The following is a 26,562-nucleotide window of genomic DNA, read 5'->3' as shown; positions in this document are numbered from 1 at the left end:
AGGGTATTCAAATTCGGGTATCCTTAAGCTATGCTTACTCAGTGTATCCTTAAGCTTAATTTGTATATTCTCCCTTTTTTACAAGCGATAGTCTAAACTACAGGGGATGAGGTTTCTCACACTGATGCACACAACTAAGATGTTATAGGGATTTCGACAAAAAAAGAAGAAGAAAAAAAGATACCATGAGAATTTGAATATGAGACCTCTAGTATGCAAATCAAAGCCCATTTTCACTGGGTTAGACCCTGTTGGCTTGTAAATACTTTAACTTTATAAGATGTCTCGTGATCATATAATTTGAACTTCTCACAAATTTTATGAAACTTAAACTTGGCTTATATTTTTAAAAAGCTTAACGAGTTTGGCTTATTTCTTTAGAATAAAGCTCGAACAAATTGAATATGTTACAAACTTGATTTGCATTAGAGACAAGTAACTCTATTTTTTCTATATTATATAACATAGTTAAAATTATCGTTGTGTAATGAAACATTATCTCATTCACTTTTTATTTTTGATTTCTTCTTTTGATGTTGTATAAATCTTTCTAGAGTTACTGATAATTTTCCTTGCCTTTATTATATAGCGAATTGAACCTTTGAGTCATGAGTTTGTTAACTTTGAGTTAGGGATAAAATGATCAGTTTAGTTACTAAGCCATAAGATATGTCCACGAGTTTAACACAAAACATGGTAATGTGGTTATAAATTAAGTAAGTTGGGTTATCATATAAGTATAACCCAAAACGACATCACTCCGGAAGGCTTTTTATAGAATTTCAATGTACATGTGGGGTCAATTTAAAAATACAAAGAGTGCAGGAGCGTCCCCGCTAACAATTCAAGTTTAAAAAACGGGCGGGCCTGTTATCACTGAGCTTTACCATTCAAACTTTCCAACAGTCTGACACTTTCCACTCAAATCTCAACGCACACCTCTCATTCCCCACAGCCAAAGAAAACCACAATTTCACCTAAAACGTCATCGTTTTCTTCTTCTTCTTCCTCTCATGGATTCAAAACTCTGTTTCTAATTCGGGAACAAAAGCAACAGTCTATTTGTTTTACTCAAACTCCGAGCTCACCATGTCGAAAGAGAGCTCAACTGTTCGATTCCCGGCTCGAAACGTTTCGAAGAACTCACAATCTGAACCGAACGAGAACGAGTTCGAAGCCTCGTCGAACCAAATCCATTTTCCTCCTCCTAGAACACCTCTAAACAGCATAGCAGATCCAGCTCAGCTGCAAAAGGAGCTTCACGAACTCGATTTCGATTCACAACCGAAGTTTGAAGCAATTCGATCTGGTCGGTATTCTTTATCGGATAGAAAACTTGAAGCCCCGGACAGAGCTGGAAATGGCGGTCTCAGCAATGGAACTCCTAGGGTTTCAGGTCGCGGAGGGAAGGCGCACTCGGAGCCAAACTCAGCGCAAAGCACTCCGGCGAGGAACGGCTCGAGAGCTTCGATTGGTGGAGCAATTTGTACAGGAAGCAAAGCTCCGCAGTACAATGGAGGCAGAGCAGGGAGTTGTTCTAGAATCTCCCGGGAGATTTCGGTGGTGAATTCCGAGGTTTTAACTCAGGTTCCGCATTTCGAGCTTGCCGAAGATTCATCGTTCTGGACTGATCACAATGTGCAGGTTCGGGGACTAATTCTGCTTTGGTAAATGTTGAATATAATTGATTTTTGTGGATTTGATTGGTTTGATTGGTTTTGAGTTCAGGTGCTGATTCGAATTCGGCCATTGAGTAATATAGAGAGGGCTTCGCAAGGGCACGGTGGGTGTTTGAAGCAGGAAAGCGCCAAGACTTTGGTGTGGCATGGTCATCCTGAAACCAGATTCACATTTGATCATATTGCATGCGAGACGATATCACAGGTTTGGTTTTAACATATGGTTATGAAAAAAAGGACATGATTTTCGCTTCCCGGTTTTCACTACAACCTATAAAGTACTATCAGATTATGTACAAAAATGGAGAGAGAGACCTAATTTTCACTTTATTGGGTTGTATGAAACCATATTAAGTTCAATTTAGTGGAAGCTCATTTGGTGTCTTGCTTGAATTTGCTGCAGGAAAAGCTGTTTAAAGTTGCTGGGTTGCCCATGGTGGAGAATTGCTTGTCTGGTTATAATAGCTGCATGTTTGCTTACGGTCAGGTACTTTTTCCGAGAAGTTAAATAGTTTGGTGTGTGGTGTGGTTTTCATGTTATTTGGCTGCCAAGTTACAGTCTAAGTTGTTTATCTGCAGACGGGCAGTGGCAAAACATACACAATGATGGGTGAAATATATGAGGTTGAAGGGCAGCTCAATGAAGATTGTGGGATTACTCCACGCATTTTTGAATATTTGTTTAACAGGATCAGAGTGGTGCGCTGTTCACATTATTGATATCTTTCACGACTACGCCTCTGAATTGAATCAATATAGCCTTCTAGGCTGTTCTTTTCTTTTAATAGGATGTCTTACTATAATTCATATGTGCAGGAAGAGGAGAGCAGGATGGAGGAAGAGTTGAAGTACAGCTGCAAATGTTCCTTTCTTGAGATTTACAATGAGCAGATAACGGATCTCTTGGAGCCTTCATCAACTAATCTACAAGTAATTGATACCTTTCTAAATGTTCATGCTGGATGCTCCACTTAAACATTGTTCTTTTGAGCATTAAGTAAATCTTACTTCCCTATTATAGCTCAGGGAGGACCTGAAGAAAGGGGTATATGTTGAAAACCTTACAGAATATAATGTGAGGGATGTGAATGATGTTGTCAAGCTTCTGTTACAGGTGGTACTTTATGATAAAAGTTATCTTACCTACAATTAATTACATATTAGGGTTTGAATATGATTTCGGTATATTTATTTTCTTAGGGTGCTTCAAACAGAAAAATGGCGGCAACACACATGAACAGTGAGAGCAGCCGGTCCCACAGTGTTTTCACTTGTATCATTGAAAGCCGTTGGGAAAAAGATTCCATGACCCATTTTAGGTTTGCAAGGTTGAACTTAGTAGATTTAGCTGGTTCGGAAAGGTAACTACCATCTTTATATTCCACCTTTTTTTTGGTTTTAATTTTTTGTTCAAGGCCTATGCGCTAACTTGCTTATTAATTCAGGCAGAAAAGCTCTGGTGCAGAGGGAGATCGTTTGAAAGAAGCAGCAAATATTAACAAATCATTATCAACTCTTGGGTAATTATTTCGAAACCTGTTTCAAATGCCAATTTGTTGATTAGTGTTGTTTCTAGAAATACATATAAGAATTGGTCCATTTGAACATGGTTGAATTAAACTTATATGCCTTTAGTGCCAGTCAGATTTGAGTTTGGTTTTTCAGTTGGTTGACATGTAACACTCTGTGGTTTTAGGTTGGTGATAATGTCTTTAGTTGATTTAGCACACGGGAAACATAGACATGTTCCTTATCGAGATTCAAGACTTACGTTTCTGCTTCAGGTTAGACACCAAAAGCTCTGGAGCCCAAGAGATTTCATGAAATTTCATAATAATGTGCATACTTGCGCTTTTAGTGCATGTTAATACAGAACTTAATTGGCCTACAACTTTGAGATGCAGGATTCTCTGGGTGGGAACTCAAAAACAACTATAATTGCCAATGTCAGCCCATCTATTTGGTTTGTGTTGATTCTTTCCTAGTTCTAGATTACTTTGCTTTTTTTTTTTTTTTTTTTTTTCTTTTCTATTTATTTCCTTAAACTGACCTTTGCTTTCCTTGTAGTTCTGCAAATGAGACACTCAGCACTTTGAAGTTTGCCCAGCGTGCCAAACTTATCCAGAACAATGTACTTACCTGGTACACTGACGCACACACACACGTGCTCACATTCTCTTCTTAGTTGTTTACTTAATTTTCCATCTTTATCCAGGCTAAAGTGAATGAAGATGCTTCAGGTGACATAACTGCACTTCAGCAACAAATCCAACAGCTAAAGGCATGGGTTATATTTGCACGCTTGTGAAAGTTTTACCTTTGACATTTCCTAGATGGTAGAACTAAAGCATTTTTCGAACCCAAACAGGGCCAGTTGTCCTTCCTAATGAAGCACCATAATATCTCATGGTCTTCATCAAGCGGTGTGCCAAGTATTGAAGAACCTAGATTCAATGAGTTGCCTGAGGAATACAATGACTCTCTAGAAGATAAAATGCCAACTGAGAATCTTAAATTACCAAGTGTCAGAAACAAGAAGGTATTTTGATTTTGTACAAAAAAAATCGTTTCCTACACCTTATAAATTGCATGATGCAATTATGGTAACGAGTTATAATGCAAACTTAACAGATGAATTGCATGGATACCATCTTAGTTGGTGCTTTAAGGAGGGAAAAGATGGCAGACAATGCAGTCCAGAAGTTGGTGGCTGAAATTGAAGACATGAACCGCTTGGTGCGTATTGTTGGAACAAGTAGTTATTTAGTTTCCCCTATCTATAAAGTTCTTGATTATTTTATAATTCTTAATTGCATAAATAGCACCGTGTTAAGCGGTTTATTTTTGTTGTGGCATTTCTGTAGGTTTGCCAAAGTGAGGAGGATGCTGGACAAACTAAAATGATGCTAAGGTTTCGTGAGGAAAAAATTAAACGACTTGAATTGTTGACGGATGGAATGCTGTCGGCTGAGAAGTATCTCATGGAGGAGAACAAGGCTTTACTTGAAGAGATTCAGCTGCTGCAAGCAAGATTTGAAAGCAATCCAGAATTGACCAGATATGCTGTGGAGAACTGTAGACTTCTCGAGCAACTTAAATTGTAAACTCCACATGGGTCAATGTTGTAGATGATTGCTCTTTTTCACCTTTCTGGATGCCATTGCCTCATTTTGTATTCTTCATGCCAGGTACCAAAAATTTTATGAACATGGAGAGAGAGAAACATTGCTAGCTGAAGTATCAGAACTACGCAATCAGGTCCATAAAAATCTCCTCCTCCTTCCTAAACTGTCTCATGCACTCTAAGGTGGCTATCTAAAGCATGTTTCATGTGCAGCTTCTGGATATACTTCAAGGAAAACTTCCATTCTCAACAGAAAATGAAAATCAGGTCGGAAAGCACTTTTTGGTTAGTTATGTTACGTGTTACATAAATTTTTTCCTATAAAAATGTTGCATATCCCCTTTTAGGGACCTCCAAATCTTTAATGTGCATATTTTCAAGAGTGCAGAATAGTGATACCATAAAGGAATTGGAAGATTGCAGGAACATGAATTCTAAATTGATCAGGTATTTTTTCTTTAACAATATACACTTACACATGTTTTATTAGTTACTGCAACAAACTGCCCTCAAATTTGTATTAGTTCTACTGCGGCTAGCATATGACAGTGCATTTATTAGCTGCTTTATTTTCTTTTAAGTTTACTAGTTTATGTACACTCCTTGAATTTGCACTTTAGTCCCGCTCTTTTTCCCTGGATACCAAACAACCTAGGGCTCAGAGGATTATCTCACCCGTTATTCCTCCACATGGTAAAATACTGATGCTGTCAGTAAATGATAGCCATATATGTGGACATTCTATCCATAATTTACTGTATTGCATTGCCATTGCTGTAGTGAGCTGTCGCGAAGGCCATTGTGTTTGACTAATTACTTTTTGATGCTATTAGTACAATTTAAACCTGATCATCATATTGACTCTGAGAAGGCAAATTTCTTGCATTGTTTGGATTTGAGTTGACAACTCCCATGTTGCTTATTTATGATTTTATGTCTGCAGGGAAGTAGATGAACTACAACTAGAATTGCGAAAGTATATGAACTCCAGTCAAGCTGCCTCCGGTTCTGTAAGTATAACTAATAAACTACCTAGCACTGCTTAAACAATTTTGTAAGCTTTTTGTTTTGAAAGTTTGTAAGCTTTGTCTGTAGTTTATTAACAATCTTTATATAAGTGCAGGTAAGAGATTCTTTCTCCAAGGATACTGAGGAATTCAGGCAATCAGATAAGTATTCGATGGTAAGTCAATATATCACGCTGGTTCCTGCCTAATGTCCAATTAATTTACAGAGGTGAACATCATTTAAAAACTGGAATTCTTTTCAATTGTACATGATTTTTGTTCCTCGTTGCTATATCCCAGTTCATTTTCTGTGCATTTAAAGTAAAGCTGATTCATGTTTTTGACGTATGCCATGAAATCATGTTGTGTTGCACTGTCCAAGCTAATTCATGGAAAAGTTACCACTTCCATTCTTGCATACTTCATTTTACTAAAAAGAAAACAGAAAAGATCCATGGAAAAGGGGAAAAAATTGTACCAGACAGAAACCAACTAGTTTTAAATAGATTCAAGCTTTACATAGACGTCATCTACTTTCTTTTCCTTCTTTTTTGAATCAAATCTACAATTGGCCATCACTTTGCAGGTTGAAACCCTATCTATGGGGAGTGACTCTGGAGATGAAACGGCATCTTACTCCCAGGTAGATGATGGGGTTGTGATTCATGTTGACCAAAATGCTGGTGATGATACTCAATAAACAGTAAATGGATGCTAGATTGTTGCAAGTTCATTTAATAACTATTTTACATCATGTGCAGGAGGAATGCTGCAGAGACATGTACATATCAAGCAACAAGGACAAAATAGAAATCCAATTGGAGGTGAAACATGAACGTCGTTTTCTGAAATCAGGTGATTTACATAAGGAAAACAAGTGTATTATGGAGATTAGTGAAGACATTGAGAGGAAGGCTTTGCAAGCTAAATTGGACAAAATGGTTAAGGACCTGGAGGAGGTCAGATTACTCAATAGCCACTTTCAAGAGGATCAGCTATTACAGTTGTCTCACCAGAAACAGACTGAAATAGTCTGTGAACAGGTTGAGATGGAGACAGCAAACACAATTCTTCATTTACAGGAAGAGGTTGCTGCCCTTCAGTTTGAACTTGATGAGAGATTACACTGCATGATTCAGGAAAATAAGATACTGAAAAACACCATTGCAGCTAAAGAGAATGAGATAAGGTCACTGAGTGTGGAGTGGGAAAAGGCAACCTTTGAACTAACAAGATTCCTCCTAGATGGTTCTAGATCCCTCAAAAATGCCTCCAGCCAAATAGAAAGTATTGCTTGTTCGTTTCCTCAAGCTAATGTTTGTATTAGTGAAGATGTCCAGAGGGCTGCCAGAGTTTGCATGGAAAAGGAAGAAACAATTGAACTACTACAGAAGAGTTTGGAAGATACGCAAACGATGGTAACAGAAATGGGACAGAAGTTAAGTTCCTTGAAGGGAGCAGCAATTGCTTTAAGTGAACTCCAACATCTGGATAATGATGAAACCAAAGAGGAAATTTCCTTATGCATGCGGTTGGATGAGCAGACCAACATGGTAGAGATGCTAGAGAGGAAACTTATATTCAAGGAAATTCAGGTCAAAGAAGCAGAAAATTGTGCCAATGCTGCATTCCTTGTAATAAAATGGCTTACGGATCAGAAGGCGACGGATAAAACCGAGAGAAACATTCCCATCTCAATACTAGGTACACCAGCCGGACTGGTCAGCCAGAAAAGTTCTGACACAAAAGTAAATGCTTTAGGATTAGAAGATGTCATTACTGAACTTGAGTCGGCTAGGTTAGGAATATTGGAGTCTGAGAATGCTATCGAAGCATTTTATGCAGATACAGAAATGCATATAGTGGCCCTTGGGACCAACATTAGTGAAGTTTCTGATGAATACAAGGAGTTGGTTCAAAACTTGGTAAGTGAACTTCGTGAAATGAAGAAGAAATATATGGAGTTAAGAGAGCATTCCAAAGTTTCTCAGTTTTGTACAGTTGAGTCGCTATCATTAGAAGCACACAAGTATCTGAAGTCTAAAGATATTTATCACATGATTCTTGAAATAAAAAATGAGCTCACTGTAGCAAATGGTAGATTGAAAATTACTGAAGATTTCATTTACACAAAAGTAAATGCGTATGATTGCCCTTCAGCAGACAACAGTTTAGAAGATGAAGATGAATGGAGTACTGATAGTACTACATCAAGCTGTGATTCGTCAACCGAAAGTTTTGCTTCTGGAAACAAATTGTGGGCATTAGAAGGGCAAACGGGGGACCTGAAAGTTAAAGAAGGCTCAGTACTTCAGTCTGCTGATCAAGATCCAGAAGAGTCAAAGTGGGTCTTAAAAACTTTCACGGACTCTAAAGGAGCAACATTCTGCCTGAAAAAGGAATTAGAGATGGCACTTGATGCTTTCAACAAACTATATGTTAGGCTAGCCACACTCATTAGCGAGTTGGACATTGGAGGTCGTTCTCAACCAGCAGGTATATTCTTTACTGAGTAACTACACTTTTAACGATTAGAAACATAAATTGATCAAGGGACTTAATCAGATCATATTATATGCAGAGCTGAAACAACTTGTTCCATTGTTCGAGTCGGGGACAGAGAGTTCTTATGGTTGTCATGCTACTACAGAAAAGGTACAACAAATTTTTTCTCAAATCATCCAATTCTTGCATTGTAAATTTGTGAGGCAACTATATATTAGAAAGGATTAATAGTAGAACTGTCCTAATCAATCTTTTCTAAATAAGAGACTAAGTCAGCAAAATTGGCAGGTAGTTTCTGATGAGAAGAGTGATTTTGCTAGTAGCTTCTTAACCAAATTTGAAGAAGCGCATGCAACAATAAAAGAGGCTGATGTTATGTTAAATGCCTTGATGGAAGCAAATGAAAATGCAAAAGAATTGACTGGCCTGTGGAAGCAAACTGGTGAGGAACTGATGTTAGAGAAAGCAAGCTTTATTGAAGAAGTTGAACATCTCAAAACTTCAGTACATTTGAAAGAAAGAGAGAATGAACTACTGCAGGATCAATCCCGTTATAATTTGGTGGAGATAGCAAAATCATTGTCTTTGCTTGAAGAGTGTTTTATGCAATTAAAATGTGAAGTGGAGGACAGGTTCAAAGTATTATATGCTGATACTTTTTCTATGGGAAGGGAGATACACTGCTTCATTAGCAAATCAAGATCATTACTAGAAGAAATATGCGCTGAGACATTGGAGAAAAAATTTGCCATGTTTGTCCTTCATCAGTGTCTCACAGGAGAGATGATCCACAAAATACCATGCTTTAATGTAGGAAATGGTTTCCGCTCCAGCAGACAGCAAGAAGGCCTTTCAATTACAAATAAACAACAAAAAATGTGGTCAAGTTGTGAGGATGACATTGTGCTTACTAGTAACATCTCCAAAGATGATAATGATCAAAGTGGAGTCACAAATTTGAAAGCTGGTGAGCTCAGTTTGTACCGTGATAGTTTGATGCACGAGAATTTATCACTGAAGGAAGAACTGCAACGGAAAGATGCTCTACTGGAGGGCTTGCATTTTGATTTTAGAATGTTGCAGGAATCAGCATCCAACACAACGGATATAAAGGATGAAACTGAAAAGCTGATAAAATCTTTGAGCCAAATTCAGAATGAGCTAGAAATGAAAATATGCCAGCTTGATCACATGCTGTTTCAACATAAAAAGCTTGAGGATCATCTTACTGATACTGAAAAGGCTCTGCTTTTATCAAATTCTAATCTTGAGCAGGCCAAAGATACAATCAATACTCTCTCAGAGCAAAATTTTGAGTTGAAAGTGCTTCTAAATGATCTCTATCAAAAAAATTCTGAAGCCAATGAACAACTGGAAGAGCAGAAGGAAGTGGTGAAAGGTTTGGAAAAAGAAATTCTTCATTTGACTTCTTCAATGGAAACAAAATTACTCTGTCAAGTTGAAGGTATCGAGGATGAGTTGAGAAGGGTCATCAGCGAGAGAGACGGACTTCTTGAAGAAGTTGCGTCCCTGAACGATAAACTTGAGATGGCATATGCAATATCCGATGAACATGAGGCTATCTCTATTGAAGCTCGCCAGGTATGTTCAGGTTTTTTTCTTGTTCATTTGATAGCATAGTTATGATTGCAGGTGGATTCTCTTATATTGTACTAATATTTCTAGGAATCTGAGGCAAGTAAGATGTATGCCGAACAAAAGGAAGAGGAGGTTAAAATATTAGAACGCTCTGTGGAGGAGCTTGAATGTACCATCAATGTACTGGAAAAGAAGGTTAGCTCCCTGGGCGTTTTTGTCTCTGTATTTAACACATGAACATCAATGGAGTGCCAGTATCAATACTCGCTGTTTTTTCTTACATGCAAACATTTAGCCAAGTATCTCTTTTATTGGTGAGCGAGGGATTAGAGCGGTTATTGATGTCTTTTGGCTATTGGTTTCAATTCCCAAAATCGTTCCTTCTCTTAGGTATATGAGATGAATGACGAGGTAGAAAGGCATCGGTTGATCAGAGATGCACTAGAGCTGGAGCTACAAGCTTTAAGACACAGACTGTTAACAGTAGAAAATTTCAGTGAAAATGTGGACTCAGAAAACATGAATTCTGAACAAGCTGAAAATCTGATTTCTAGGTATTGCTTGCTTTCTCATATAAATTTTATTTTTCTGCTTTTAATTTACCTTAAATTTAAAGAAATAATTTTGATACAGGCAACTGCAGAGTAGGCTACTGGAACTTCATGAGGCTCATAATAAGATAAAGCTTCTTGAAGAGGAAAGAGCAGAACAGGATAAAGAGGTGAGATCCTGTCTTGCTGGTGGTTTTTATTTTTATTTTTAACCCTAGTTGTCTTTTTCGACAATGTACCTTAAATTATCTTGTATTTATGTCTTCTAAAAACTAAAGTTCGACAATTTGTGCATAAATCTTGAAGATCAAACAATGCAAAGAATACATCTCTGAGATCGTGTTGCATGCTGAAGCCCAGACGTCACAGTACCACCAGAAGGTACATATACTAGAATTACTATCACCATTGGATAGATCCTTAAACATTTCTTATGCCATTATTAATACTGAAATAGCTGAACTTTTGTTGGTGAAAAAAGGGAAAGAAGGGTTCGGGATAATTTTGTTAATCGTGAATGGATATATGAATAATTGTAAATGATCCAAATCTTGACATTGCACAACCTTTTGAACAGTACAAGACTCTTGAGGCCATGGTTTGTGAAGTAAAAGCAGATAAGACAGATTCAGCATCAACAGCTGCGGCATTAGAAAAATCTGAGAGGAGCTCAATCAGGACAAGGGGCTCCAGCTCACCATTCAGATGCATTTCAAGTTTGGTTCAGCAGATGAATACGGAGAAGGATCAGGAATTGTCTATAGCCAGGCATCGCATTGAGGAACTAGAGGCACTTGCAGCCAGTCGGCAGAAGGAGGTTAAGTGCCCTTTTTGCTTAGTTTCCCTTTCTCGAATGCTTTTGTAGAAACAATTGTTAAATATTAGAAGAGTATTTGATTTTATTGAAACTTGCTCTCAGGTATGTTTGCTGAACACTAGGCTAGCTGCAGCAGAAAGCATGACACATGATGTCATTCGGGATTTACTTGGTGTCAAATTGGACATGACCAACTATGCAGTAAGTTTCAGACCGTCACTTTCAAGCATGACAATTGCATAGCCGCAATTCTCATTTGTTTCACTTCTTTTGGTGTCATCTAGAACTTGATAGAGCAGTACCAGGTTCAAAAGTTAGTAGAAGAGGCTCATCAGCAAACAGAAGAATTCCAAGAAAAGGTTCGTACCGCTGATTTTCTTTTTATTTGAATATTTGTCTTCCCTTTTTTCTGTTTTCTGTGGACCTAACTTACTGATCTTGGCATCATTTTAGGAGCAAGAAATTCTCAACTTAAGGAAGCAGATAAATGATCTAATGGAGGAAAGACAGAGGTTAGTCACATCTTTTTATCCAATTTGATTTTGTTTCCTTGTGACTGCAATTTATGTAACCTCCAAAAATTAAACTTATAATTGATCCAATTGCCGTACGATTGATATTTTAACAGCAATAAAAAACAATCAATCAGCAAGCAATAAGCTAAAAATTAGTTCTGTAGACGAAATTGTAATAAAAAAAAAGTGGGAAAATTGTGGAAAAAGAGAGAGGATATTGTCCAAATCACAAATAAATTTCATTTCATTACGCAAAATGCTCACATTTGGTATATTTTATGACTACGAACTCATGTCACTATGTTCATAATTTCTTCTTTTAAACTTTGTTACTGTAGTTGCATATCCGAAATAAATAAAAAGGAAGGGGATATAGTGGCTGCCCAGATGACTCTGCAACAACTCCAAGACAGGGATCAGTTGCTTTCTGCACAGAACGAGATGTTGAAGGTGGATAAAACCAATCTAAAGAGGAGAGTGGCGGAACTGGATGAAATGGTAAAAACAATTCTTGGAACACCAACTATACACCAGCCAATTCAACATCCACATACATCCAAGCCCAAGGCATGTTTTCTGTTTGTTTCCACGTGAATTTGGGTTTTTCACCGCACTGGTAACTTTATTTTAACTTGTGTTTCTTGATCAATCAGAATAATAGCTCGTTGAAATTGCATGAAATTGATTTCACCAAGAGGCTGGAACACTCTGAGAAGCATCTTTCTCGAGTGAATGGTGAACTTGCTCAATACTTCAAATCTGCAGGTGGCGGTGGCGGCGGCGGCGTTGGCGGTCATCCACGTGACAAACGCGTGTCGCGGTAGAAACAGATTTATAAATTATAGGTGAGTGATTTTTTTTGTGAATGGATGGTGCATGAAAATATTGAACTCAAACATTCTTCATTTTGGTAATTCATAATACCGGCCCACAGGAAGCAGAAGATTTAAGTCTTGATTTAGTCAAATGCTTCTGCAAAATTCCTATTGTCTGGCATTATTTTGATGTCTATAAAGTACATAGTTTGGATGAGTCGTGGGTTCAACTCTTGTGTTTTTGTGTTGGTTGATATCAAAACAGAACATTCTTTTTTTTTTGTTGGTCGGGAAACAGAACATTCTTTAAAAATAATATTTGTGAATATAATTATCAGATAAATATTTTAAACAGTTGATTCTTTTTTGCAGATAATTACGATGAAGTGTCACGCAAGCCCTTTGTCAAATAGTTTTGTTGCTTTACACTCGTGTCACTCGTGTTTGTATATTTTGTTGCGCTATTTATCAGGTGTGAAAAAAAAATTTATGCAGACGGTCAAATAGTTTGATATTTTGATGTGGAAAAAACAAAACAAATATGAAGCTAGTGGTCAATTGATAAAAGAAACCCGAGGTAACTGTAAAATATAGCTCCACTGGTAACTAAACTTTTGTCAACTGTTGTCAAATTTTGAACATGAGCTGCCCCACTTTTTCATTACCCTATGAACTACGTCAGATAAAATTTAAACTACTGGTTAAGTCGAAGAAGAAAAAAGAGAGAATCTGAGCCATATACAATTCTGCCTTTTCCCCTTTTCTCCTCCCTTTCTGTTGTGTTCTTGACGAAGTAAAAATCACGGCGGACGTTTACTTACAGGCAAAAATATTATGGGTAGCTTTGCTTCCATAAAATTACTTGACATGGTGTGAAGTTGATCATTGACCTTCGGTGAGTGCAAGCAGAACCTCATCTAACACTCTTTCGTCGGAACTTTCAATTTGGTTTGATGCAGGGCTCTCCCCATCAGCCAACTGGTTGATAACACAACAGGCGTGAATGACCGAATAATAAACTACACAAATGCACATAAAAGCAAATGAAAGAACTTAGTCCTGAAAACCCGATTTTGTAGCAAGACCTGTTCCCCCACATTTTGACTTTTGAAGATTTATCTTACTTTAGAGCAACATGAAAGATACACATGCTAGTATGTGTTGAAGAAAAAACAGATGCAAATTTATTCTTTTGATAAATGCAAACAGAATGAAATATTACCTTAAGCTTTTCAAACTTTGAAAGTAGCCTCATATATTGTTCACGCGCTTCAGGCTGACGAGCCATGGACCTTACCCTTGAAAGAGCTTTCTCAACTCCAGCATATTTCTGCTTCCGCCCGACACTAAGAAATTCATAGTCATCGTTTTTCTTGACTGCGGAGGATACATCTTCAACAGCTTTTTCCACCCGAAATCCTCGCAAACCAGCTCCTTTTCGCCTCCAACGCAGTATTACTTTTTCCAATATACCAACAGACCACACAACCTTTTTGTAATTCTTCCGAACCTGATGTCCCCTTACATGAGCCTAAAAGTGATAAGCAGAATCAATACTTCAGATGAGGTACACCCCAAGTCTCAATTTAAAATGGTCACAGTTAAAAAAAAAAAAAAAATAGTAACAAAGTTATCGATAACATATGCAAGGAGGTACCTGAATTTTAACAATACGGTCACGTATCTTCAAAAAATCTTTTCTTCCCTTCCATCCACGATAGTTTTGTTGGATCTTCAGAGCTGCTGCAACATGGAGATAATCTTCGTAGTGAGCAAACTTTTGGACTCTCTTCAAGGAACGACGTGCAATTAGGTCATGAGACTGAACTTCAGAAACATCAGTTCCGCTCTTAGTTAACTGTCTCTGACGGAATGAACGAGTCCGGAAAGCTTCTTGAATTAGAGCAGCTGCATGAGCTGATTTCCTAACAGCTGCCATAGAGCTTTTGAAAGAGTATTGCTCATCTACTACCACATCAGTTGTGATAACTTCAGCAGTCTCAATGGCCTTCTCAGCTGCAATCGTTGCAGCAACATTGTTCACTATGTTCTCATTCATGGTCAACGTCTCTAGGTGACTGGTTAAATCTGCTTCGGCCAAATATCCAGCAATCCCTTTATGCCCTCTGCTCGAGGCTAGATCAGCAGCAGTTTGTCCACCATGAAATGCTGACGTTGGGTCCTCGACTGCACCTGGCGCGGCACCCAATCTAAGTAATGCGATGACAGTTTCCTCTCTAGAAATGGAGAATTTGAAGTTAAAACTAATCCCCAAATACAAAAATACAACCGACGATAATATTGAACATAAAAAGAGAAGAATCTATAAGAGGCAACTATACCTTCCAAAATATGATGCCCAGTGAAGCCCTGTTCTTCCGCGAGCATCTCTGAAATTGGGACTAATGCCAGAAGCAATTATTGGACCCATGGCCCACTCATAACCAAGAGCAGCAGTCAAATGTAGAACACCTTGGCCTTCATTATCCAGAACATGTGGTCCTTTGCCTCCTTCATGAAGTTTACAGACTAGCCATTCACAAAGTCTATCCTTTAACAAATTCTGAATCAAGACATCTCTATGGGTCAAGTGATCACTTTTGCATGCCACAGAAGCCCCATCAATTGTTTCCCAATCACTTTCTCTGTTGTTTCTCATTGAAAATATGGAACTTTTGAGCTTACATTTATCACAATCTAGAGCAGTACATTCCAACCACTTCCTCTCTGAGCCCAAGCTTGAGAGTTTTGCTAGACGTATCTGAAAGCGCAATTCATCATCTTTTGAAGTGTTTATAGCTATTCCAATGGGTTTCTCTCGATATTCAAACTCCCTCACCTCACTGCAGGCTAACCTATTTCTGCAGGTCACATAGAATGGAACGCACCCAGGAGCATGTAATGGAGTTTGACATCGAATGACATTATTAGACAGAACTTCAGCAGAAACTTCTATTTCACCAAACATGCATCCCCACTTAGTCTCAGTGGTATGCTTCTTGCTTCCCAGAAAACTACCAACTATTAAAACCTGAAAAGGGGGAGAGAGGAAAAAACTGAGGATCAACATATATTACAACAATAACAAATGTCCACGTATGTGTATATTTATTATTATAATAATAAAGTATGACAAAATACAAACTCTATTAGCTGTGTATACATACCTTTGTTTCAGTTTCTGAATAAGCCCAATCTGGCGAAAAATCATGAATAGAAAATAGTTGTTCTTGGGAAAGAGAGGGGCCAAGTGAATCTATATCCAAATGCATATGATGTGATAAACTGGATACTTCCTTATCCCCATTCTCTGCATCAAGTGGACTCCAGTAATTGCCAGAGTCAGAAGCCATCAAGGAATCATCACAATCCACACCAATTTCTTTATCCATCCATCTCCCAAAGCTGTCAAGTTTCTTAAGCTCTACTGATTCGGCATTGCGGACGCCACCATCTCTAGAGTTCTCTTCAACTTGGTTGGAAGAATTGACAACCACTTGAGGATCGGAATAATCTTGAACCTGAGGGTGAAATACATTAAAGTCATGCTCCTTTGACACCTGCAAGGAGGTTCAAGTACCAGTAAGTAGATTCACACCACAGGAAACCTAACTAAAAAGAACCAAGCAAATAAATTGCATTAGCAAAACAAACTAAAAGAAAAATAATTTTAAACAATCTGATACTTGGGTTTCAAAAACAACCTAAGAGAGAACATGCAGATTAGTATTAGAATTTCTCCATGACATATGACAACAAATGCTTATACATCACATCAATTACTACATGAAGAAAGAGGGAAAAGCCTGCATGACTGGACTTGTCATCAACTTCAAATACATCCCAAATTGCACAAAATAGCATTCTAAAATAAGTTACCTGATATGAAAATGATCTGTGGAATCAGGAAAAGATACTCCACCTACCCCAGAACATGAACTATCGTGGTAGGATTAAATAAACTTTCGTAACTTCATTTATTATAAGTTGAAGTTAAATAGGATATCCGAACTGAAATGTCAGTATGACTCTGGTCTCCTTTTTTCTTCAAAACATGAAAATTTACTGAAGGTTGTAATATCAGCTATCATTTTTTCTTTCAAAAACAAAAACAGGGCATGCAACAGAAAGAAAAATTCTGGATTACCAAAAAGAGTATTGAAATGAAAATTCACCTTGTCTTTATAACATTTACTAGAAAATAAAATAAAATTAGAAAGAGAAAATTGGAAAGAAAAAATGCATAGAAAAGTGGCTGTAGAAACAGACCTGCGCTTCTCTCTGAGAAGATGCTGTGGCAACCTGGACATCTATGTCAGTGGTCAACCTATCTTCACAAGTTACATTGTTGACTCTACAATCAACATCTAATCTAGCATCTGTTAGCTTATGAGTTATGAAGTCAGCTCTGTTAGGTGCTTCAACAAAAAGGTTTTGGTCATGCATGCTGCGCTCATTTCTTGTTGAGCTATCCATTCCATTCCAGACAGATGAACCAGCACCATGAGCAAATTTAGGTCCAGCATACCACGAACTAAGGGGATCCCTGAATGACTCAGGAAATCCTGAAAAGCACCAGAGAGACCTGGTCACATATTTTAATTTTTGATGACATTATTGCAAAAGACATCAATCACTGAAACAAATATGACTTTTGTATGTGTAAAAAGATACCATTACTCAATAAAGTCCATCTATATATTGGGAAAAGGAAAAACAACTAAAATGAGAAGGGAAAAACTGAGATGCCAAAACATAAAGAAGCAGAGTATGATAAAATGGATAGTGCAAGTTACTCTTAAAAAGCCAGAGACAGAGTAAAATGAGTTTGGACAACCAAACCAGAATTTGTGAAAATATTTTTACCAAAATTAGAAACTGAATGGAACGGCAGTAGGTCCAGAGGTACTGCGTAGAAGAAGAAGAAAAAAATATATTGGACTTAAAAGAAATGTTCAAAACTGTTTCAACGAATTAAACATAAACAAAACGGCATCTGTGGCTATGCATTTTACCTCCAACTTGAGAAAGAAGAGAAGCATTATGCAAAACGGAACCAAACATCGATTGGGCAACAGATGAAGTTCCTGCATCTCCCCCAGAATCCACATCCTCAAACTCTGTGGACAATGTTTTTCCATTCCAGTCAACTCTGTTTGGACTTGAAGCAAAAGATGTTTGAACTGTAGGGGCAGGTGAGTTTGCCTGTGCAGAGAAAGGTGCTGAAACACTTTGAGGGCTTGCAACCTGTGACCCTGGATCTGCCAGCAAACAAGGGACACCAGACTGGTACGCCTGCAAAGCATCACAGGACACCATAGAAAGTAAGCATACCATAGACGGTAAAGTTAAATCATTCCACCAAAGACGAAGGAAGGACAGAGAGTATCTGCAACACTAACAAAGAAAAACACAGTACCTCTCCCACATTTCTGTAATGGACAAGAACAATGTGCTGTAAATGCCTGAAAATCAAGAAAAGGAATGAGAAAAGTGAGACGAATAAGCAAACGAAGGAAAACAGAAGATACTAATTGCACAAAAAAAATGTTATTGCATTTGTTGAACATAACTGCAACCCAACCCGTCCTCTTCGAAGTGTATACTGAGAACACAGAAATTTAAATCTCCTAATTTGCAGCTTCAAACAGACTTTGAGAAAACCATAATCTAGGCTATCAGAGATTTTCCACCCAAAGACCGAGCTTTGATTTTGCAGGATTTTTAAATTAAATGTTTAGTCCTCAAGACCAGAAAACTCACATGTCAAGCATCCAATAACTCCGCCGTTGAAAATTCGAATTGTCCTCCCCATGGGCATAGTAACAATGAAGAACGTCTACACTGCCAGCCTACAAAATGTCAAAACCCCAATAGAAAGCTAAATATTAAGCAGTACCAATATAGGCAAATATAATTGAAGTGACTTAATCATTACAGAAGAAATTTTCCAATGTACGAAAATGGAAAAGGTCAAATCATAGCTAGTGTTAACAAAGAGCTTAAACATAAAAGATTTGAGCACCAGAAAGACAAATTTAGTGATATTGAAGAAGATATAGGGAGAAGAAACAAAAGAATCTATTTTACATTACAAACCTACCAAAAAACAAATTAAATAAAAAAGAATGTTAAATTCAGTGCAACACCCAGCACTGGATTTCATAAAGTATGTGTGCAAATGTATATTCTATATACGTTCTCTTTACGTAAAAACTAAATATGGTCAAGTAATCTGGAATTAATATATTAAAGGGACATTCAATGGTCTAAAGACTCGGAACTGTTGAAAAGCATTAAAATCATAGCATATGACCTTATATGCTCTGCTTACCTTGATCCTTTACATTGACAATCTAGAAAAAGACATCATAAAATTACAATAAGTTCAATTCAGTGCTTACCATCCTTGTACCCACAAAATGAACTATGAAAACTTACAGGCACCTATTGTGATCCATCACTTCTGCGGTATCTGTGTTCCCTGTCAAACTATGACCCCCTAAAGACAGATGATACAGGTACAAAAGATAACAACCAGACAACAACTCAACTCCATCGCTTAGGACCAACCCCTAAAGGCGTACTTACTAATAATAGATTGAACAGCACACCTTCAACTTTTCATGGGCTTCTTTGACAGTCTTTCCATCCTTTTTCTTCCTCCAGCGGTGACCATCTTTACGAAAATACCGGAGTGCTTTTCGATCAAACAGGAACAAAGAACCAGCTGGAAAAATGAACATTTAGATTCCGTTTGCATGTACCAGGGAAGAATGTCAGTGATCCATCTCTGTCAAAAGGATAATAGTGTACTATTGATTTTTTAGCTGAAGTAACAAGTGCACGAGTAAACAAACATCTTTTCGGATGATTCTGGGGATAGAATGGGAAAGGATAAACAAATAATTAAGTGATACAATTTAATAAATGACATGTGTAGTGTATATATACCTACAGTATATGCAAATGAGAACAGAACATAACAGTCCAACTGTTCCACATCTTAACCCATATCAAATAATAATAATTAAACAAATCAATATCCTTTTCATATCAAATATACCACATGTCAAATCATTAAAATTAACCATAGCAATTAGTGAGTACTTTGAACATAATTGTGAATTTCTTGCAGAGAGTTTTGTAACACCTAGACCTCAAGAGAAAATAATGGACATGGGGAAACCCCAGGGGAAAACAAAGAAAGAAAAGTTTCATGCACCAAAAAATAGTTGTTATGGCAATTTCTGTCCCTCATATTCTACAAGTAAATGAAGCTCACCTCCCAAAAATTAATAAACAGACTTCCTACTGAATTAGAAAAATAATTCAATTTAAAGAAAAAGTATAACAGCAAAAGTAAAGGAAGATGGAATTAACAAATTCCGACAGAACACACAGTGATCAAGCACATATAATCCAAATGTAGTAATTCAGAAAAATATGCCAAGTACAACCTGGAGGCCTGACGGGCGGATCTGCGGTTAACTCAAAATTCTGATAGTTGCGAAGTATTTCACAAATTTCAGCTGGCCGAAGCCAACGCTCCTTGGCTTCTTGCAATATCTGGGCAAGGTCTGCCAAATTCCCAAAAGTACCAAAAGGTTTAAAGATCTTGAAACTAAATTACACAAAACGAGTACGGGGAAGAATAAAAGTCGGAGCAAATACGTAGACACTTTCAGTATCACAATTTGGTGAAGAAAACAGTAGACGCACCTCAATGCACTTACAACAATATGGGCCCTAGATTACTTCAGTGTTCAAAATAACATTCCTTTCTAGGATTATTAACTCAGTTAATGCATACAAACTAATTCTTGCATCAAGCGGAAACCACCAGCGATAACAAAAGGGAAGTGAGAGTAATACACGCATGCATGAAGTGTGAGTCAAATGATCACACAAAATTATTATTTCCATGAAAAAAATCATACCATTCTTGACAAGAAGACTATTACCGAGAGAGAAAACAAAACGAAAATTGAAGAATCCGATTTGAAATCCGAGAAATATAAAATAAATAAAAAACGCTTTTGATATGGAAAAGAAAATATATATACAACATACATATATGTGGAATGAGAAGAGGGAGACAAAGCTGACCTAGTTGCTGAGTGGGGAGGTATTTTCTGGTATCAGCCATGGGCGACCAATGACGACCTCACATAAACCCTAGATTTCATGAGCGAGGGACTGTGATTACCACCAATCCACAGAACAAAACGCAAAAAGCAAAATCCAAGTCCAGGAATTACAAAGATCATCAACAAAATATTCACTCTGTTCATAAATAAAACGACCATAAAATCGAAAACAATAACCAAAAAGAAATGAGAAATGCTTTCAGGCAATCAGTCTCCACAGAGAAAGAGCGAGAGAGCTGGGGAAGGAGGTTTCGGTTGAAGAAACGTACCTTTTAGAGAGAGAGAGATGGATAGAGAGAGAGAGAGGGAGGGAGGGAGGGAGGGAGGGGGTGAGAGGGAAAGAGAAGCGTGTGAAAAGCACTAAAAAGTAAATAAATAAATAATAAAAAAGAATTGATTGAGAGGGATTGAAGTCAATATGCAAATGCTTTGTGTTTACACTGATTCAGCGAACGGATTCTATTTTATAATCCGACGTGGTATGTCGTCTTCCTTTATGCCAGCTAAGCTTGCATCGCGTCCTATTTATTTTCATTTTTAATTGTAGCCGAGATTCCTGTTAATTTATTTAATTTTATTTAAGCAGATTAAATTAAAAATCGAATATGCTTTATTTATGGTAACTTTATTTTTCTGGTTTTTTGAGTCTGTGCTCAATGCTCATTGTGATTTTGTTTTTCTGGGTTTTTGAGGAAAATTGAGGAAGTTAGCATGAAGATAAGATGCAGTCTTGTCATTTCGTCTCATCTAATTAATTGTATCATCTAATTAATTGTCTCATCTAATTAATTGTATCACAAACAATGACTTGATAGTAATTTGATTTGCTTATCAATCACCACTGTTCAAAATCAATTTCGAGATTTTTATTTATTTTTATAAAGTGGAGGGGTTTCAAACTTGTACATATTCTAATTTCGAAAAATATGTAATTAGACTAACTAATAGCTAGTTGATAAATTAATCCGAGATTGATCACCTTCATCCGTACTCAAGCAAACCATGAAAAAGAAAAAAAATCTAAGAATTCATATAATATAGACTGATGAAAAAAGAAAAAAGTCACTTTCTGAGACCTTTGATCTACAAGTCAATGACCTTTTCCGTTAGAATAGACCACATTGGCTCTTTATTTAGCATTAGCTAGATGGGTTTGTCATGTCATAATTATATTTGAAAAAAAGTCATGACCAAGTTCTTCTTTAGGCGGGGTCCCTTCCTCGTTAATTTGAATTTCTTCAGACGGGTTATTAAATGCTCTTACTTGTAGGTTACAAACCAGCAAGTCTTAAATCACCACAAAAAAATAAAAACCAAAAAACAAGTCACTGTCGTCAATTCCGTCCGAAATTTCAACTGCTAGTGAAGATAAGAATATTGCTTTAATCTTCCACAGGATAAAAGGAGAGCAAAAAGAAGTCACTTAAGGGCAATGTATTGATCATATAACAAGCCGATGAGTGCTATAAATTCCACCAGCCACCGACCGCAAGTTGCAGAAATTATAGAATAGGGCGGTCATGGATGCCTGTCCTGCTAAGTTGGTTTTTCTCACTCTTGCGAACCGGTAAGTCATTTCGAGTAAGAAAGATTCCAACCAACGAATTTACCATCATACTAGCTGGAAGAGTATTTCTGCTCATGATTGGTAGTAGAGGAGAGGAGTTGGATTAGAAAACTTAGCAGCAAAACATAGTTTGGATATAATTTTTTGGACAGACGCATAGCTTTGCTCAATTTATCCATAGACTAAAACCCCAGTCTGTGTAGTTTGAGGTTGGCCAGTATCAAAATCATGTTGAAACTCAATACTTCACCATTACATTGTTATCAGTTCCAATACAATAACTTCAAAATATCAACAAATGAATTGCAGATCCCATGCCAATTAGATGTTCAGCTTATGGTTCAACATTACATACTAAAAGAAGCTATAATTATCAGTTTCAACTTTCAACACATGCAACAATGCAGGTAAAGGGAAACAGACTCTGCAAGAGGTTGAAGATTCTCATTTTCCTCAATCAACAGATGTTTCACGCTTAAGGCCTGGCTTTAAAGAATTATCCTGACCAACAGAAAGGAAATAAAATGTAATCAAATTGTAGTAAACATATACGCCTCACACCTATCTTAAAGAACTAAACTTCTCACATGCTTGGGTGTATAAGAAACTAATGCATAGATTCCCAAAAGCTGGTCTGGAAAGCCATGTGTTTTATGTTTAGTAATAAGCAACTGAAAAGCATATTCTAAAATGCTAGGATAGGAAATTTGTTTCTACCAACCTTTGCACAAACGTAAATATAATGCACATCAGGGTTATTTCCGAGCAATTCCTCCGCTGAGCTTCCATTGTCATTCAAAGGAACAGGATTTGTCAGCTCCCATATTGGAGGTTCTGATTTATCTTCGCAGGCAAGTTTCTCTGCATACATGGTGACAGACAGAAAATCAACAGCTATATATAATATACAGACCAATGCCACATAAAAAATATCATTGCCAAACATAATAAAATGAAAAGTAAGTATGACTTAATCAACCTATCACATGGAGTTTTATTGTCCACGAGCATGACTCTCTTAACAAATGCAAACGATACAATGGAGCTCCATATGTGATCTGCAGCAGCGCGTTTGAGACTAGTTATGGCCACATGCCAAATGTGAAATGCAAAACCAAAAACCAAAAAAAAAAAAAAAAAAAAGGGGGTGGGAAAATGTGTATTGAAATCATAGGCAGAGAACAAGAATAAGCAACATTACCAGAATATAGACTCCTTTATCCTTGAGGACCCTATAGTTTGTTATTAACTGCTTCAATATATGGTGAACAAATCAAGAAAATAAACAAAATCAAAAGCTTCGGGTAAATACATTTAACAGCTAATAATTTTAATGTACCTCCAAACTTCGTCGAGCATTTCAGCAGCATTTTGTCGCGAATTACTTCCACACTAGGCACAACAAATCGCATAAGCCAAAAGAAAAAAAGAAGAAGCAAGAACACACTACATAAATTAGTAACACTCACCAACAGAGAGTCTAGAGTTCCTGAAAAAAAAAATCATAACATGAAGCAAAATCAGCATTTATTTCACAAAAACAAAGTTTCAATTATGCGTGCAATCGAGATCTTAAAAATGAAGCACCTTTGTCAACAACAGCATCAAAGGAATCAGTTTGGAAAGCACTCATATCTCGAACATCCATTTGCAAATCTAATAAATTATTAAATAAAAAAAATCAGAGCACATTGAGCAAAAATAAATAAATAAGTAGAAAAAAAAGAGCAAATTTTAATAATAAAGGACTTACATTTGAGGTGTGGACGATTAGAGTACTTGTCCTGCATAGCTTGGATGACCACAGAGGAAATGTCAATACTAACCACATCATCGTATCCATCATCAGCCATCCCTTCGCTGAACGCTGCGTTTTGCAGATGAATTTCTCTTGAGCGATCAAACAACGGGAGATCTGATCAGGTAAGTGCGGGTGCAGGGAAAAGGAAGAGCTTACCTGAGTTGCCGCAACCGACGACGAGGATGCGGTGGTGTTGGTTGGGGTGGCGAGGGACGTAGAGATTGATGAGCGGCGCCAAAGATTGGTACTTCTGGTACCAATCGAACGGCCCTGATTCGTTGGCGTAGCGGTTATCCCAGTACCACGACTCACCGTACGCCTGCGTCGTCGTCGTCCCCATCGTCATCTCTCTCTCTCTCTCTCTCTCACAGTCTCAGACTCTCACACTGTCTCGTTTGCTCGTCGGTTTCTTTTTTTGGTTTGTCGATGTCGTTGATGACCGATGGGTATTACCGTCAGTTTGGTTCAGGAAACTTCTTGAGCTGCCACGTGTTGGCTGGTGAGAGGTTGGAAGGTAGAGTGAAACTAAACCCCAACGACGTCGTTTTAGCTGGTCGTCTTCTTCTTCAAAGTGTTGCTGTTGATCTGCGTTTTGGGGACGAATTTGAGCGAGATGGATGCAATCAGCCAATTACAAGAGAAAGTGAATACAATCGCGACAATCGCGTTCACTACCATCGGAACACTGCAGAGGGATGCTCCGCCTGTCCGAATCTCTCCGAATTACCCAGAATCCGGATCTGGGCCGGCTCCGGCTCCGGCTCCGGCTCCGAATCCGAACCCGACAGCGGACAGTGACGCGGATTTCGCGAAGCAACCCAAGCTGATGAGTGCTGAGCTAGTGAAGGCAGCTAAGCAGGTCTTCAATCACTCGATGACGTGGCAGCTAATTTCTTTTTTTATGAATTAATATTTTAATTTGAATAATTTCGTGGTTTACGTACACTTTACTTTGTGTAGTTTGATGCATTGGTGGCGGCACTTCCGTTGTCTGAGGGGGGAGAGGAAGCTCAGCTGAAGAGGATTGCACAGCTTGAGGCTGAAAATGATGCTGTGGGCCAACAACTTGAGAAGCAACTCGAAGCTGCAGGTGATGAGTCTTTTCATTTGGTCACATTTCACAGAATTTTCAATTTTCTTCAATTTTATATGATATTATTGATATAGTTGATTGTTTTTAGGGTCTACAAAATTGTCTTTTAGAACTTGAACCTTAGGTTTATAGTCTCGGATTGGTTAATCGCTTCGGTTTTAGGTTTTAGGTCTTAGAACCTAAAATTGAAACTCGAAGATTCTATACCCTAAAATAATCAATCATGTCGACAGAATGTCGAATTTCGGAAAAGGTATATATGAGGATGTAAAACCAGTGTTAGATAGATATTTGAATCACTATGTCAATGTGTTTTTGATGGTGGCAGAGAGAGAATTGCAAGAGGTCAGAGAGTTGTTTGGACAAGCAGCAGATCACTGTTTGAACTTGAAGAAACCAGAATGAAGAGCCTAGCCTAGTGCAAGCAGTAGTTGTTGACATGTTTCTTAATGGTGTAAGTTTCATTAGGAAGATATAATTTTGACTGGAAGTTAAGGTTTTATCTGTGGGCAAATGCTTTGATTATCAGGAGGATAAAGCTCAACTACCTTCTTCTTGTAATGAGCCTTATGGCTAAAGTTAAGGTTTCTTTCTGTATGTAACAATGAAATCAAATGACCATCCGGCAATGAGTTTCGACTGATTGAGTTGAAAATTTGGATCCTATTCAATGGGAGCCTTTGCACTGATGTCAAAGGGAAAAGTTTTGAATGATTTGTTGTGAGACTCTGGAAATATTGGCTGGATTATATGGAGTTCCCATCTGCCTCCATTTTCAGCAAAACCCTCCCTATTTGCACGAAAAATCGCATGGATAACCCTTATCCGCCTACAACACGCAAACATGCAAACATGCATATATTATTTAGGGCTCGTTTAGAAATGCTTTTACAATAAGCAGTACCACACCCCACCCACTATTGGGACTCTATATGCTTATTAAAAAAATTTAAATAAACTTCAGTATCGCCGCACGGCTATACCATTTGATTAAAATAGTATTTTATATGTAGAGAGGTGCATTCATCCGTTAAAGACATGTAGAGAAACATTTTGTATTTGATACGGCACATAGGATTTTAGGACATGACATACTTTTGCTTATGCAACACTTTTCAAATAGGACTTTACATGAAGAATACTACTCTCTTACTACTATTCCTATAAATCTTTGTTTAAAATTGAAAATTTTGTAAAGAAAACACCTGTATTAGGCATGAAACATACGTACATACGTTTGCTTTTTATTAAACGTGTATTTTCTTAAGTACTCGTATTGACAAACAAATTGAAGGAAAAAATAATAATACAGAACCCAGTATAGCTGATCCAGGGATAT

The 26,562-nt window shown here is 37.5% G+C and overlaps 4 protein-coding genes across 11 annotated transcripts; 2 read left to right on the top strand and 2 right to left on the bottom strand.

Moving 5' to 3' along the window:
• The first annotated feature begins 895 nt into the window (after window positions 1–895).
• On the top strand, window positions 896–13,318 carry POK1 (phragmoplast orienting kinesin 1). 2 transcript variants are annotated; one of them, XM_021953172.2, is made up of 35 exons: window positions 896–1,644; window positions 1,729–1,884; window positions 2,083–2,166; window positions 2,259–2,378; window positions 2,496–2,609; window positions 2,701–2,793; window positions 2,880–3,040; window positions 3,125–3,199; window positions 3,376–3,463; window positions 3,584–3,642; window positions 3,747–3,810; window positions 3,895–3,960; window positions 4,048–4,218; window positions 4,311–4,415; window positions 4,544–4,779; window positions 4,868–4,937; window positions 5,017–5,070; window positions 5,192–5,250; window positions 5,747–5,813; window positions 5,927–5,986; window positions 6,397–6,453; window positions 6,572–8,306; window positions 8,392–8,465; window positions 8,604–9,917; window positions 10,002–10,109; window positions 10,305–10,468; window positions 10,548–10,635; window positions 10,772–10,846; window positions 11,043–11,282; window positions 11,385–11,483; window positions 11,567–11,641; window positions 11,736–11,794; window positions 12,136–12,364; window positions 12,451–12,642; window positions 12,985–13,318. In XM_021953172.2, the coding sequence occupies exons 1-34, from the start codon at window positions 1,090–1,092 to the stop codon at window positions 12,619–12,621; spliced, it is 6,945 nt and encodes a 2,314-aa protein (XP_021808864.1). In that variant the 5' UTR covers window positions 896–1,089; the 3' UTR covers window positions 12,622–12,642; window positions 12,985–13,318. The 2 variants fall into 2 exon arrangements, with proteins under 2 accessions (XP_021808864.1, XP_088103529.1); XM_088247403.1 differs by having other exon boundaries at window positions 5,017–5,088.
• On the bottom strand, window positions 13,171–21,153 carry LOC110752510 (calmodulin-binding transcription activator 3-like). Of its 7 annotated transcripts, none has more exons than XM_088247406.1 (14): window positions 21,032–21,153; window positions 20,722–20,811; window positions 20,073–20,192; window positions 19,227–19,342; window positions 18,376–18,464; window positions 18,032–18,077; window positions 17,628–17,907; window positions 17,479–17,520; window positions 16,882–17,177; window positions 15,780–16,172; window positions 14,955–15,643; window positions 14,270–14,849; window positions 13,835–14,143; window positions 13,171–13,590 (listed from the first exon to the last, which is right to left on the bottom strand). In XM_088247406.1, exons 2-14 carry the CDS (start codon window positions 20,759–20,761, stop codon window positions 13,495–13,497), a joined length of 3,096 nt encoding a protein of 1,031 aa, XP_088103532.1. In that variant the 5' UTR covers window positions 20,762–20,811; window positions 21,032–21,153; the 3' UTR covers window positions 13,171–13,494. The 7 variants fall into 7 exon arrangements, with proteins under 7 accessions (XP_088103532.1, XP_088103533.1, XP_088103531.1 ...); XM_088247407.1 differs by having other exon boundaries at window positions 20,722–20,790; window positions 21,032–21,134; XM_088247405.1 differs by having other exon boundaries at window positions 20,722–20,898; window positions 21,032–21,110.
• Window positions 21,154–22,547: 1,394 nt separating this feature from the next.
• LOC110747888 (S-adenosyl-L-methionine-dependent methyltransferases superfamily protein) lies at window positions 22,548–24,476 on the bottom strand. Its single transcript, XM_088246756.1, has 9 exons — window positions 24,287–24,476; window positions 24,083–24,196; window positions 23,917–23,985; window positions 23,799–23,818; window positions 23,669–23,721; window positions 23,531–23,561; window positions 23,309–23,387; window positions 23,051–23,190; window positions 22,548–22,830 (listed from the first exon to the last, which is right to left on the bottom strand). The coding sequence occupies exons 1-9, from the start codon at window positions 24,474–24,476 to the stop codon at window positions 22,783–22,785; spliced, it is 744 nt and encodes a 247-aa protein (XP_088102882.1). The 3' UTR covers window positions 22,548–22,782.
• A 267-nt stretch (window positions 24,477–24,743) lies between these two features.
• On the top strand, window positions 24,744–25,864 carry LOC110751622 (mediator of RNA polymerase II transcription subunit 21-like). Its single transcript, XM_021952122.2, has 3 exons — window positions 24,744–24,989; window positions 25,091–25,220; window positions 25,552–25,864. Exons 1-3 carry the CDS (start codon window positions 24,744–24,746, stop codon window positions 25,626–25,628), a joined length of 453 nt encoding a protein of 150 aa, XP_021807814.2. The 3' UTR covers window positions 25,629–25,864.
• Window positions 25,865–26,562: the final 698 nt, after the last annotated feature.

The sequence above is a fragment of the Prunus avium genome, chromosome 1 (assembly GCF_965620075.1).
Source record: "Prunus avium chromosome 1, drPruAviu1.hap1.1, whole genome shotgun sequence".
NCBI classification, from domain to species: domain Eukaryota; kingdom Viridiplantae; phylum Streptophyta; class Magnoliopsida; order Rosales; family Rosaceae; genus Prunus; species Prunus avium.
The sequence above is the reverse complement of the archived record's forward strand: the minus strand, read 5'-3'. Positions and strand labels throughout refer to the sequence as shown.

Excerpts from the sequence above, each read along its gene's own strand:
- POK1 (XM_088247403.1), top strand. The coding sequence starts at position 1,090 with ATGTCGAAAGAGAGCTCAACTGTTCGATTCCCGGCTCGAAACGTTTCG. Across the intron at positions 1,645-1,728 it reads GGACTGATCACAATGTGCAG|GTGCTGATTCGAATTCGGCC; the intron begins GTTCGGGGACTA and ends TTTTGAGTTCAG. Across the intron at positions 3,464-3,583 it reads GACTTACGTTTCTGCTTCAG|GATTCTCTGGGTGGGAACTC; the intron begins GTTAGACACCAA and ends TTTGAGATGCAG.
- LOC110752510 (XM_088247406.1), bottom strand. The coding sequence starts at position 20,761 with ATGGCTGATACCAGAAAATACCTCCCCACTCAGCAACTAG. Across the intron at positions 18,078-18,375 it reads AGTTATTGGATGCTTGACAT|GCATTTACAGCACATTGTTC; the intron begins GTGAGTTTTCTG and ends CTTGATTTTCAG. Across the intron at positions 15,644-15,779 it reads ATTCAGAAACTGAAACAAAG|GTTTTAATAGTTGGTAGTTT; the intron begins GTATGTATACAC and ends CCCCCTTTTCAG.
- LOC110747888 (XM_088246756.1), bottom strand. The coding sequence starts at position 24,476 with ATGACGATGGGGACGACGACGACGCAGGCGTACGGTGAGTCGTGGTAC. Across the intron at positions 23,986-24,082 it reads TAATCGTCCACACCTCAAAT|ATTTGCAAATGGATGTTCGA; the intron begins GTAAGTCCTTTA and ends ATAATTTATTAG. Across the intron at positions 23,819-23,916 it reads TGATGCTGTTGTTGACAAAG|GAACTCTAGACTCTCTGTTG; the intron begins GTGCTTCATTTT and ends TTTTTTTTTCAG.
- LOC110751622 (XM_021952122.2), top strand. The coding sequence starts at position 24,744 with ATGGATGCAATCAGCCAATTACAAGAGAAAGTGAATACAATCGCGACA. Across the intron at positions 24,990-25,090 it reads TAGTGAAGGCAGCTAAGCAG|TTTGATGCATTGGTGGCGGC; the intron begins GTCTTCAATCAC and ends TACTTTGTGTAG. Across the intron at positions 25,221-25,551 it reads GAAGCAACTCGAAGCTGCAG|AGAGAGAATTGCAAGAGGTC; the intron begins GTGATGAGTCTT and ends TGATGGTGGCAG.